We start from the raw sequence: 13697 nt of genomic DNA, 5'->3' as shown, positions 1-13697 counted from the left end.
TGAATGCTCTATCAAATAACCATAAACGAGATAAAAAATATAAAAAAATAAAGAAAACTCCCAATCAAACATTGGGGAATATAAGTTACCTCCCTTATGTAAATTGAACACTTCCGGACATTTAACATACTGTATGGCCTCAAACACAGTTGAACACTTTCAGAAAATCAAGCAGCAGGTTCAACTTATCATTTACCTGACACCTTGATAGTAGCAGGGTATGCTCGTATATAAAGAGTTACCTCCCTTCCAGGGATGACAAAGAGGTACTTTCTTGCAATATAGATGGGCTGTATTCAACAATGGGGAGGGTCTTATCCGAGGAAGGAAACAAGGTCTCCCAAACTTAAAACACATATGTGGCTCCTGGGCCTCTGTGACCGGTGCCTTCCACAGCTTACACACTCAACAGTAAAAAGACAACTTAATCTAGCAGTAGCAGAGAGTCCGCCTCCACCATGTTTCTTTGTCGACCAATTACTTTTTTTTTTTTTTTTTTTTTTTTTTGCCTCAGTTGCATGCAGTCCGCTTCAAGCTGAAAAATAAATGAAAAGAATGAAACCCTAAGTTTTTTTTTCTGGTTTTTTTTCCCTTTTTTCTTCTTTCTTTCTTTCTCTCTACAGCTGAGCGTCCTTCTTCATTGGCGTTTTATAAATTTATCAATTGTGTGTGGTTTTCTACAATGGACAAAATCTTGCATCTTTAATGTTGGTTATTGTCTCACATATGTCTGTGTTTGGGTTGACTTAGGTGTTGTTTGTGGCGGTGTCATAATGGAGTTAACATAGTAACAATCACAATAAGTAAGAGGCGACCAATTACTGAATTAGATGTACCAGGTCCATCTGCTCCTGTGGAACTTTCTCCAGCAGCAAGAAGAGTTGTTCAATTTACCGCTTTGATCTGCTCGTAGTCGTATGTCTGCTGAACAGAAGAAAAGAAGAAGAAAAATTCATGAAGATATAAAACAATCTATTGTCCATACAATTAAAAAATGGATGGAAAAGTGTGGTTCATCTGCTCTTAAAACAACAAAATAACATGAAAACAACCATAAACATGAAAACACTTAACTATAAGAAGAATACTGAGAAAGTAAACATGTCACAGGAGTAAATAAGGATTGTTACACCAGCTAAACATGTGTGTGCGAGCGCCTTCGACATAGATTTTACTAGTTCACGCAAAGGTATGGTATGCCAAACTACCAAGATTTTCTTTCTGTTTGAATGTGGGGCAAGTTTATGTATTAATCTTTGCAAGGACGGACGCAGTGGCGTAGTGTTAAGACATCAGCCTCACAATCGGAAGGTCGTTAGTTCAAAATCTGGACGCAGCTGCCTGGTGGGTTAAGGGTGGAGACTGTTCCTCCCAGGTCAACTTATGGGCAGACCTGCCAATGCCCTATACCCCTCTGTGTGTACATGCAAGCACAAGACCAAGTGCGCATGCAAAAGATCCTGTAATCTATGTCAGAGTTTGGTGGGATATAGAGACACGAAAACACCCAGCATGCTTCCCCTGAAATCGGTGTATGCTGCCAGAATAGCAGGGTAAAAACTGTCATACACGTAAAAACCTGCTCATGCAAAAACATGAGTGAACGTGGGAGTTTCAGCCCATGAACGAAGAAGATTCCATCAACTTCCATTGATACATGTAGATGACATTTTTCTCTTCATTCTTTTCAGCTGCCATCTCGATTTGCGTCCCCCAGGAACCAGGCACCACGTCGGCGCCACTTGAGCCCAGCTGCCGCAAACCCCCCAAATGCAAAAATGCCAAAATTGAAATCATACTCGCTTCAGGTCATTTGCATTGAACAAAATGCAGATGAATCAATCCCCATTCCACGGAAGCCGACAAAGGAAAAGTTAGAGGACGCTGGGCTTGTGCAGACAATTTGCTGGAACAGCACCGACACCGCCACCGAACTTATGGAAACAATTGGGGGGCCCTTTAAGAGGGCCTTTGGTGTGGATCCTGATGAACCATTTAAGTTCAAGTACCTGAGGTATGTTGTGCATGTAGTTACTGAAACTAGAACACAAATGATAAAACGACAAACTAGTAGACCACCCATAGTTAAGCCAAAAGTAAGTCACTGATAATTTTGAAGTATATAAATACTGTATTAATTCATGTCTGTGTTAAACCCATACTCTGTAAAGAGGTTGTCAAGAGTTTATCCCCATTCGGATGGCGTGGGTCTTGTATGACCCATACTTTTTACGTAGAATCCTGCTTTAGAAAGTATGGGTGGTACAATGACCAACATGATCGGGACTGTGTAGTTCAATGCGTGATCCGGTGAAGTTCAAATATAATACAACCAGAAACCTGGTTTTGCTTCAAATAACTGCAAAACCGTAATACTATGATTACTGTTGTAGCAAAAAGGTGGAATGATTGTTACTGGTGATATGTATTGCAGTACGTAGTTTACAATGCTTTCATTCTTGTCACTTTTCCAGTTCAATGGCATCAGTCAGTATAACTTTTTTCTTTTCTTATAATCTGTCTTAGCTCAGTGGGCGGTGCCAGCAGCAGGAAGCTGCAGCAAGTTACAACTTCACCTAGGTTTCAGTGGAGCGGGGCATCCGTAAAAAAACTTGCAGGGCAGGGGTCCCTCTACATCATGGCCGACAGCTCCCATAAGCTGCTTCATCCGGTATGGAAACCTTGTCAAGTGTCTGCTTTTTTCAAAACTCACTAAATTTAGTTATCGGAGCTTAACATCTCTGTAAGTGTTACACTACAAATACAAGTATCACAACAGATGCTGTAGCTGTACCTGTAAAACCTGTTGACAATTACACATGAACATGCTTCCATTTGAAACTTTGAGGTCGTCATCGTGGATTGACGCCCGACCAAAGCCTTATTGAACCCCAGGAGGGCGTCAATCCACGATGAACCGGCGTTTCCATCTGAGTGATCGACAAGAAGAAGAAGAAGATAAGCTCTCAGCAAGTCACATTCAAATTACTAACTGACGACTGCATTGTGAAAAAGGGAAACTGGATCACACGGGTTCACAATGGCTCAGGGGTAAGATAAGCCATGCAAAAATAAATTCTTTGAAAATTGCTCGCTCTTTACGTAGGGCACCTAGGATGTTCTCAAGTGGTAAGTGTTTATTGAAAGGGTGTTTGTACTGTGTGTAAAAGCCTGACAGTATCTGTGATGGTTTACAGGAGGCTTACTGTGCCTTTAAAGTTTAAATTTGAAAGACAATATCAGAACAACATTAACCCTGTGATTGCAAGAGAATTATGTGAGATTGCTTTTAATGTTCCAGGTCCTCGAGTCCCAGCTTGATGAAGATAGGACTTTGCCTGTGATCCATGGGCCAAGAAGAACCCAGGTGAAGACATTTTGAAGTTGTCAAGCAAATCTTCTCACACATATTTAATCACTAGCGAACATAAGTCATGTTTTACTGTGTGACTGCAAAAGAATTATGTGGGATTGCTTTCTATGTTTCAGGACCTCGTGCCCCAGCATGCTGACATGATTTTGCCTGAAATCCCCAAAACACAGGTGAAGACATTTTGACATTTTGAAGTTGTCAGGCAATTCTTTCAGCTTCACACTTATTCAATCACTAGTGGTTTCTGTGCTCTCCAAGGAAGACTGACAAACTGGCTGTGACTCTTAAGTCATTTGACATTGTATAATGTTTGATGGGTATGAAAATAGAGAATACTACATGGCTTGCTGTGTCGTACCAGATTTACACGAGTTGTTTTTTTAAATATTGAACTGCGAGCGAAAGCGAGCTGTTCACTATTTCAACAAGAGGCGAAGCCTTCAAGGCTCACGTAAGAAATAAACAAACAGTAACACAAACTCAATCACTCCGTCACACATACACACCCACACACACAGTAAGCTTAGGTGACACTGTGCAAGAAAGAGAGACACTAGATCTAGATCTGTCTGTCGTAGCCTACTTACAGGGACACGACTGCCAAATAGTCTCGGCCCGCTCAAAATAACAATGACCGAGACCACACACACCACGCGAGAGAGAAAGACTACAGGGAGGCATGCCGTCATGATGCATTAATTGACGTCAAACACTTTTGACCGTGACGTAATCTTATGCGAGCTTTATCCATAGTCTTGGATAACCACTCACACATAGACTCGGAAATGTTAAAGTTTCTACCACAGACATACACACGCACAAACACACACACACACGCACAAACGCACAAACGCACAGACAGACAAAGTTACGATCGCATAGGCTACACTTCGTGAGCCAAAAAGCAACAAGTGTAAATCTGGTACGACACAGCAAGCCATGTAGTATTCTGTTTATCCTACATACTGTACTTCCAGGGGCGGATCAGTTCATTTTATGGGGGGGGTTTCCATAAGTATATTGTGAAGATATGGGTGTGAAGGCGCGAAGCGCCGAGCCGACGGCGCGAATCGCCCAGCTTGCTAGGGGGGTCCGGGGGCATGCCCCCCGGAACATTTTGAAAAAAAGGATGCAAAATGGTGCATTCTGAAGATGATCATTACCAGTTTCAGGCAGCAGATTTTGTCACTGATTAATACCCCAAAAATTGAAACTCAACCCAAAAAAACACAATTATTATTTTTTTTTTTTTTGGCTGTGGGGGGGGGGGGGGTTCCGGAAACCCCAGAAACCCCCCCCTCGTCCGCCCCTGACTTCCGTGTATTTTACTGAAAATGTCTTGCAGACGACGCAGCTAAACTTGACGACGCTTGATTTGGAACCTCGATCTCTTCTAAAGCTTCGTGCAATTTATTACGTCAAAGCAAAGAAACGTCACTCTGAAAGTGTGGCGTGACGTGTTAATTCTAAAGATTCATCGAGGGTAATTAGCGAGCGCAATTTTTGTTTCTATAATGACGTTTGTCTCGGTGACTTTGGCATCAGAAGCAGTGGAAAAACAGGTCCCTGCCAGACTTGCTTGACATGACCTCATTTACATGATATACACACGTGTGATTTGAACGATTATTATCTCACGGGTGTCTCTCTCACGTATGTAGGATAAACTAAAATATAACACGTGATATGTCAAACACATGCAACTGCAAGTTAAAAAGTTAAACGAAAATAATAAAAATATGAAATTTAATATAACAAAATCCAGAAAAAGAAAAACCTAACAAAGAATGTCAAGTGGCAGCCCAAATTTTCTACCTGTTGCCAGGCCTTCTTCAGGGGCGTGTAATTCAGCGAGATGCCAATTCATGCATCAATTACACAATACCATGGTTATTTCAGTTACGAATCACAAAGCAAATATTTTAAAGATAAAAAGTTACATTCAAGCTTAGATCTACTTTCGTTTTGATTGTAATCAAAATAAATTAAATGTACACGTGCGAATTCCAAAGTTATTACGTCAAAGGTATACCTATCTTGTAGTGAAGTATCCGTCGGCAGGAATGTGCGAGATGTATGTTTAATACTTATTCAAGTTGTTGTGAGTGTGACTTTCTTTTTCAGACAAATCTGTTTGCGAGAGACCTGATAGGAGCTTCTGCAAGGTAAAAGATACTAACTGAACCCTGGAAGTGGAAGTAAGGTTCATGTTTGAACCTGGTAATAAAAACTCATTAAAAACAATTTTAGTTGATTGATTGTCAGGTGCTTAGAACTATTATAGGATTTGCACCATATACATACCCTTATTTTTATTATTTGCAATGAAAGGAAGCGGAGTGGACATGCACTTGACTTTGAAGCAAGATGTTACGGTTTCGAGGCTCAGCCATTACATGACCCTAGTTTTCTTGCCCCCCACCCCCCTGGAACTCGGTACCATGTTCAAAAAAAGTTATCTATCACTATCAGTATTTTGGGGGGACTAAAATAAATTGCCTTTGCTCTTGAATGTCACTGCCATAAAAAAAATCACTATTCATCATCAGCATCATCAGTGCGATTCCTGAAATCAACACCAGTTCTATGCCGGAGCTGTCATCAGACAGCGAAGAAGATTTGCCGGACATAGTACCTTGCCGGTAAGTTTTGGAATCAGTAAAAGACTGCACATTTCTGAGTGAAGTACATGTGGACATAAGAACACGGCAGGGTTTCTTTTGCAATTAAGGAAAAATACTGGAAAACCCTGTAACAAGTCATGAGGCACTTTTGTCGTACTTTCACCATGGAAGTCAACCGGTTAAAGGGAAAATGCCACTGGAGTGTTTTATGCCCTCATCACATCTTCCATCAACTACCCCCCCCCCCCTTTTTTATGTTCCAACACTGCAATCTATTCAAAAGGATTACCAATGTTGTTGTATCATGACTGTTCTTCCTAAAGCAGACAATTAGGGAAAAATTAGAGCTCATTCCTGCATAAAATGTAACTTTTATTGACCTCAAAATTATTACAGTAAGGTCATGTATAATTGTACTTTTGGTGAGAGGATGATTGCTTTAAAAGTTATTTATCTTGAAGCATCAAATCTGTATAGAACTGGAAGTGTGATTAACTTTTAATTTTTTTCATACATTTTCTACTTATAAGTAAAAAGAAAATATACATTTTCTACTTATGAAACTTTCAGGTGGGGTTCATCTTCGCAAAGAGCGCACCCTTTTTTTTACACTTAAAAAAACCATGGCAAAATCAAATTTGAGTTATACACAGTCACTTGTTGAACAAATGAAGTCAAACTCGGTGGTGTCTGACTGGAGAACTGAGTAAGTTATGTCTTGATATAAAACAAGAGGCGAAGCCTTCAAGGCTCACGTAAGAAATCGACAAACAGTAACACAAACTCAATCACTCCGTCACACATACGCACACACACACACACAGTAAGCATAGGTGAAACTGTGCAAGAAAGCGAGACCCTGGATCTGCCAACTAGTCTCGGCCCGCCCACAATAACAATGACCGAGACTGTCAGTAATTCCTTTGCGTGACGTCTAACCCTCTTACGTCATAATGTGACGTCTTCAAATAGTTTCTATCACACACGTCAAACACTTTTGACCGAGACGTAATCTTCTTATGCGAGCTTTATCCATAGACTCGGAAATGTTAAAGTTTCTATCACACACACACACACACACACGCACGCACGCACGCACGCACGCACGCACGCACAGACAGACAAAGTTTATCATCGCATAGGCTACACTTACGTGAGCCAAAAACACTCAGTAAACCCACATATCTATTTATGACCAACCTCAATTGACTCATATTGTTTTTGATATTTATTCAACACCTACCGTTTGACACTGACAGAACATACTCGTATCAAGACCAAACATCATAAATTTCCCAAAACCTAAATTTTAACATTAACTTCAATTTCAAATACAACTTTCCGATGAATGAATTATGAAGACTACTGATTTGTTAACTACTATACGTTATTTGCGTGTTTGACCAAAATATGACATTTTACACAGATCTCGACAGTCATTGTTCTCCGAGACCGCGATAGCGGTCGAGGTGAACAATGACTGTCGAGATCTGTGTAAAATGTCATATTTTGGTCAAAAACGCAAATAACATTTATGTATCGATCGAATTCCTTTCAGGTACTATGACTTTGTTGTTGTTTTGACGATTGAATGAGCCCGGGCACACACAGATGCAATCAAACACATAAGCTTCATATTTGGGCGTTTCAGGTTGATCGAAACTTCAAAGGAACTACAAAACACTCGTCATGTACTGACTTTGTTGTTGTTTTGACATTAAACAGCACACACACATGCAATCAAACACATGACATGTGTTTTGTAGTTCCTTTAAAGTTTCGGTCAACCTGAAACGCCCAATTATAAAGTTTTGTAGGCCTCTGACGTCACATGACTCAAAGAAGGGAAATCCAATCTCCAATCGATACATAAAACTTTGCTTGATTCATATTTTTCAGGGCAGAAAGTGCCCTTGAACTTGAGGACACGGTTCTACTGGAGGCCCGGACCTCAGAAATGTCCTCGAGCCTTCGTTCCAGGGTATTGGATGATTCGAGACAGAGGCTTATTCACCTCTGCCACTGGAACCAAATGGCAGACTTCTTGAACTACTTACACAGAAAGAAGAATTCGCTGAAGAACCCTGTGCGGATCAAATATGTTGATCAAGAAGGGGTTGATGACACAGGTACATGCCGCATAAACTACTTACAATTTAGGGAACATTGCTTTACTAATATCGTTACTTCAATTCTGCAAACATTGTGATATATTGTATTTCACAGTCGAGTTGCTCCATTGCTCTTTCATAAAAGATACACTAAATCAAATCATTTAGTAAGATTCACCAAGTTTGACTAACTCAAGTTGGAATTTACATGCATGACCTTTTTCCCCCAGCGTAGTTCACACCGAGGGAAGTGGTACGCCACAAAAATCGCAGTGTGGTACGACAGCATCTTCTTGTCAACCAGGTTTCGGGTACAAAATAGAGAATACTACATGGCTTGCTGCGTCGTACCAGATTTACACGAGGTGTTTTTTTTTTTAAATATTGAACTGCGAGCGAAAGCGAAAGTTGTCTTGAATTTTAACCATTCTGGTGTACTTACATGCTCATACCATATGTTGATGAATCGAAAATTTCAGTAATAAATTTTCATTTGATTAATATACTTACCCAACTCACACATAGCAATTTACTTCAGTTTAGTGCTAGGACACTGTGCCACACATCACCTTGGTAACAAGGGAGGCAATTCTAAAAAAAAGAACTACCTTGACCTACAAACAGGACAAAGTCAGACCGAGGCTGACTTCCTACTCCGTCACCAGCATCTTGGACAGCATGTACATCAACCGAAGTCACGGTGGCCGAGGGAGGAACACGCACCTTAGCCAAGGAAGCAGTATCGCCAACTCCCGCCGGCAAGGACAGAAACTCTGCCCTAGTGGAAGAAAACTCCGCTGAAAGAGTTAATTTGCGCACTCAAAGAGAGGAGTAACGCAGAAACATCATACTTATCGCTAGCTGAGCTAGAGCTAGCCGTAACCGGTACAATCTCTGAAGGCAGAGCAGGCATGGAGGGTGACTTTGGCAAGTCCATAGTGACATCAAGTGAATTTCCAGACTAAGGGTCTAAAACCTTGACTACCGCATGACTGGAAGAACCTTTAGCTTTCTAGAGGGTTTCTTAGCCAGAGACAGCTCGGCGGAAACCTGCTTAGAACTCTTCTTTTTGCCACTGTCCGACATGACGGACGAAAGTGTGCAAAAATTAAAGTGAACAAAACCAACTGTGTCAAACAATAAAAACGTCAAAAGTTTGGAAAGGGCTCACCCCAAACACAGTCTGAGAGTAGAGGGACGTGTAGAAAGAACCAAGGTGAAGTCTGACCAAAGCTTAGGCCAGACAAAAGGCTGAAAAGCCTGAGCGTAGCAGAAACATGTCCGTTAGACACAGACGCTGTAGAGTGAATGATTACAAGATGGCGGCACGAGTAGAAAGTCAGCCTCGGTCTGACTTTGTCCTGTTTATTGGTCAAGGTAGTGGTTTTTTTTAGAATTGCCTCCCTTGTTACCAAGGTGATGCGAGGCACAGCGTCCTAGCACTAAACTGAAGTAAATTGCTATATGTGAGTTGGGATAAGATATGTAATTTAATGAATTTCTCACTGGTAAATTTATGTTGAACAGGTTTGACAAAGAGCTTAAGCTCTGGACTCATACAAGGCATGCACGACAGTCTTCCGGGTGAAGACGGTGCTAAAGTGCTCCCACAGGACCCATACAATATGGAAGAATTTGGACGGATGGTCGGGTTCATCCTCTGCCATGGGGGCCTAAAATGCCCCATATTTTCACCGGTGTTCATCAAGTATATCTGTGGGGCACCGGTGGATATTCGGGTGGAGGATGTACCTGACCCTGCCCTTAGAGACCTGATCCGCAAGGTAAAATGTTTATTTGAGACTGCAGCACCTGTTTGTTTTTGAAGAAGAATGTAGTTTCATTAACACATTGATCAAAGTCAGTGGCCCATTTACCACAACATCATGTCAAAACATTAAACATTTATTGTCCTTGGATTAAAACCTTGACACGACCAAACCATAGTTTTTCCAACTGATAAGTTATACTATATTTTAATGATGGGTACATGCCTAAAAATTAGATATTACGTAATGACTTTTGTATTATCAATATCATGGTTGAGAAAGTTGAGAATTGTTTTGATGTTAATCGTCTTACCACAGCAACACCCTGTGGCTGTTTAAAGACACATTCTTGAAAATGTAAAAATCTGCTCCCCTATTAAACTGGTAATTTCAATAGATTAAAGAATCTTTATCCTTTAATTATTTATCTATTTTCAAATGACTATTATAAACATTGTATTTTCAAATCAGGTAATGGCAGAGCCAGAAGGAGTGACACCTTCAAGCAATGCCTTGGAACTTGCTGACATGGTTGGAACAGCAAGGGTCCAAAGGCAGCACCTGATCAAATCTGCGTTGGCCTACAAGGTGAATGTCTCTAACAGAGCCAGCATCGACTCCTTCAAAACCGGACTTCAGGAACTGGGAGTCCTCTCAGTTCTCAAGGAAAACCCAGGTAACATTTAGTCAACAGAATAGATATCGAGACAGTCATTGTTCTCCGAGCAAGGTGAACAATGACTGTCGAGATCTGTGTAAAATGTCATATTTTGGTCAAAAACGCAAATAACATTTATGTATCGATCGAATTCCTTTTAGGTACTAACTTAGTTGTTTTGACGATTGAACGAGCACACACACATGCGATCAAACACATGACGTGTGTTTTGTAGTTCCTTTGAAGTTTCGGTCAACCTGAACTGTATAGCTCTAGGGGCAATAGACCGTTTTCTTGTTAAATTTAATTCCTTTATTAAACTACCTCTTATTCCAATTTACACTGTTTTTTTGTACATTTTTACTGGACATGAATGCTCTATAAGCATCATGGTCATGGAGTTTAGGTTAGTTAAATGTTACAGTACATAAGCAATTTTAGAAACTGCGAAGAAGAAACAAATCTGAGTGAGCTATGCATTGGCCAAATATAGAGTAATAATTCATACTGCGCATTTCAGAAGTGGCCTGTCACCTGCTGTGTGGGGACTACCAGAAGGCAATGTCTGCCGAAGATATTGACAGCGCATTCGTGCGTCTGTACAGCGAGGAGGGGAGCAACAACAGGCGTCTCGAACAAATAATGTCCAGAGAACTGTCAACTTTTCTGCAGGACTGTGAAGACGGAGGTACATTTATTGATGTACCGGTACTTCTTATTTTAACATTCTCTTTGCCTCGTAATCTTATTTCAGCCACAGAGCAATCGGCCTGGTGGCCACACCACAAGTACACAGCAGTATACATATGTTGTCTCTATGTTATGACAATATAAAACAAGAATATATATCCTTATTGTCTGGGACAGTTGTCAGCGATCAGCTAAATTCACAAAGAAAGAAAATGACAGAAAAGCATTCTGATGAATTCGAAGCCAATCTGGCACTTGGATACATGTCTCAACACAATTGTTGTCAAAGTTTGTTTCCAAACCATAAAGAAAACAGGCGATGATTTAATCAAGAAATCCAAAATCTATAATCTAAATATTTAAAAAAAAGATATATAGCTATCATCAGCTGATTGTCAACAACAACCAGGTGGACTATCAATAAATGCAATAAAGACGGTGGGCGCGACTGTGGCGCATTTCTTTTGTCTCCTACTGTTCCAACAGATATTGAGCTGGCTACAATTAAATAAAGATCAAAATTGCCTGGTATCAGACCATCTGCTAGGGAGTGCATTTTCTGTGTCTTACTGTGGTTTTGGTTTCAGTATCAGACCATCTGCTAGGGAGTGCATTTTCTGTGTCTTACTGTGGTTTTGGTTTCAATATCAGACCATCTGCTAGCGAGTGCATTTTCTGTGTCTTACTCTGTGGTTTTGGTATGTTTGTTTCAGATACAGGATGCACATTGGCGGATTTTCTTTTTTTTGTTGCCGCAACTCGTCATATTCCCCCCACGGGCCTTGTTGGAGATGGTGGTATCGCCACCATACAATTCATGGAGGGTAGACGAATGCCGATGGCCTCAACATGCGTGTCCTCACTAAAACTCCCCAGGACACTGCTGGAGGGCATGACATTTCCCTCCATGATGGTAATGGCCATCAAAAGCTCTCCCTTCATCGACAATGAAGATCCCCACTAATGTTGTTTCCCCTAAATCAGTAAATGTTTTAACATAGACGGGGAATCGAGACAAGGCAAGGGTCCTGGTGTCTGTGTAGAGCAATTCAGAGAATTCTACTTAAAATTAGTTCAAGTTGATTAGTTTGCTCATTATTAAAATTAGTTGATTAGTTTGCTCATTAAAGTTGTCATTTAAAACTTTTTTTTAACTTACAGATAAAACAATCATTGAATTGTATTTCTCATCTTCTCCGTTCAAAAATATATTTATATGAATATGTTATGTTTACTTTAAAATAGGTTGTGTATAATGTTCCCCAGAGATAAGTGTGACCCATCTCGGTCTTTGAGTATGGTTAGCAAAGACTATCTGAATGTAGTCTCACTGATGACTGTTCTTTGGAGTTGATATTTTAGTTTGATACCTACAGATTTACTTAATGTTTTTATACCGCTTCCCATGCATTGCTTGATAAATGTCTTTGATAACATCATATCCCGCTTTTATACATTTAGTCATTTAGTATGATATCCCCAGACTTTTTTCCCAGTTTTTTTTATAAATGTCTTTTATGACGTCATATCCGGCTTTTCGTGAAAGTTGAGGCGGCACTGTCACGCTCTCATTTTTCAACCAAATTGGTTGAAATTTTGGTCAAGTAATCTTCGACGAAGCCTGGACTTCGGTATTGCATTTCAGCTTGGTGGCTTAAAAATTAATTTATGACTTTGGTCATTAAAAATCTGAAAATTGTAAAAACATATATTTTTTAACAAGAAGAGCAAACGCTCGATCGAGTCACTTTCGCAGTTCTGAATATTATATGAGGCATCAGATGGACAGGAAGAAATTGCTATTCACAACACAATGCATACCTGAAGAATGAGATTGCATGGATCGAGCAACAAAATATTGATCTCTGCTTTTTTCATTTGTTTAATTAAATTACAAGCAGAGGCTCCAAAATGCATTAAAAGCAATAAACCAAAAACACAAATCAAGGTTCCTATCATGTTGTATGCGGTAATGCCGTGCGCAGTGTATATTTTTTTTGTCTTGTGATACAGTTGTTTTTTTTGGCAAGGTGTTGCCGAACAGAAAAGGCTAGTTATCTCCCTTGTTTTTCTGATAACGTTCGTAAAAGGCTACAGATGTAAATACTTTGATGTAAAGAATAATCCTACAAAGTTTCAATCACATCCGATGAACTTTGTCAAAGATATAAAATGTCTAATTTTTCCTTTGACGCTGACCTGTGACCTTGAAAAAGGTCAAAGGTCAACGAAACCATCGTTAAAGTGCAGAGGTCATTGGAGGTCACGACTAAACAAAATATGAGCCCGATCGCTTTGATAGTTTCCGAGAAAAGTCCAACGTTAAGGTGCGGCCGGACGGCCGGACGGACAGACTAACACTGACCGATTACATAGAGTCACTTTTTCTCAAGTGACGAATAAAACGATCCAAATTTACGTTTATCTTATTCTCCATCATTTTCTGATTCCAAAAACATATAAATATGTTAT

The 13697-nt window shown here is 40.2% G+C and overlaps 2 protein-coding genes across 4 annotated transcripts in view; one reads left to right on the top strand and one right to left on the bottom strand.

Annotated features, from left to right (window-relative positions):
• Nucleotides 1–646: 646 nt before the first annotated feature.
• Nucleotides 647–13697, bottom strand: part of LOC138957854 (uncharacterized) — a 28856-nt gene continuing 15805 nt past the window's right edge. For 2 of the 3 annotated variants that reach the window (XM_070328897.1, XM_070328898.1), the window contains one exon: nucleotides 647–921. In XM_070328897.1, coding sequence (XP_070184998.1) covers nucleotides 886–921 — 36 coding nt within the window. In that variant the 3' untranslated portion in view covers nucleotides 647–885. Of the gene's footprint in view, nucleotides 925–13697 lie in introns of all 3 variants that reach the window. The other variant, XM_070328900.1, reaches the window with a different exon arrangement.
• Nucleotides 1694–12907, top strand: LOC138957852 (uncharacterized). Its single transcript, XM_070328895.1, has 11 exons — nucleotides 1694–2014; nucleotides 2527–2671; nucleotides 3302–3367; nucleotides 3490–3543; nucleotides 5498–5538; nucleotides 5923–6015; nucleotides 7897–8126; nucleotides 9636–9892; nucleotides 10349–10553; nucleotides 11056–11223; nucleotides 11939–12907. Exons 1-11 carry the CDS (start codon nucleotides 1779–1781, stop codon nucleotides 12187–12189), a joined length of 1746 nt encoding a protein of 581 aa, XP_070184996.1. The 5' UTR covers nucleotides 1694–1778; the 3' UTR covers nucleotides 12190–12907.

The sequence above is a fragment of the Littorina saxatilis genome, unplaced genomic scaffold, assembly GCF_037325665.1.
Source record: "Littorina saxatilis isolate snail1 unplaced genomic scaffold, US_GU_Lsax_2.0 scaffold_641, whole genome shotgun sequence".
NCBI classification, from domain to species: domain Eukaryota; kingdom Metazoa; phylum Mollusca; class Gastropoda; order Littorinimorpha; family Littorinidae; genus Littorina; species Littorina saxatilis.
Note: the sequence above shows the minus strand (reverse complement) of the source record. Positions and strands in the feature narration are given on the sequence as shown.

Coding starts and splice junctions, on each gene's coding strand:
- LOC138957852 (XM_070328895.1), top strand. CDS start 1,779: ATGCCAAAATTGAAATCATACTCGCTTCAGGTCATTTGCATTGAACAA. Junction 8,127..9,635: donor AGAAGGGGTTGATGACACAG/GTACATGCCGCA, acceptor TATGTTGAACAG/GTTTGACAAAGAGCTTAAGC. Junction 9,893..10,348: donor TTAGAGACCTGATCCGCAAG/GTAAAATGTTTA, acceptor TTTTCAAATCAG/GTAATGGCAGAGCCAGAAGG.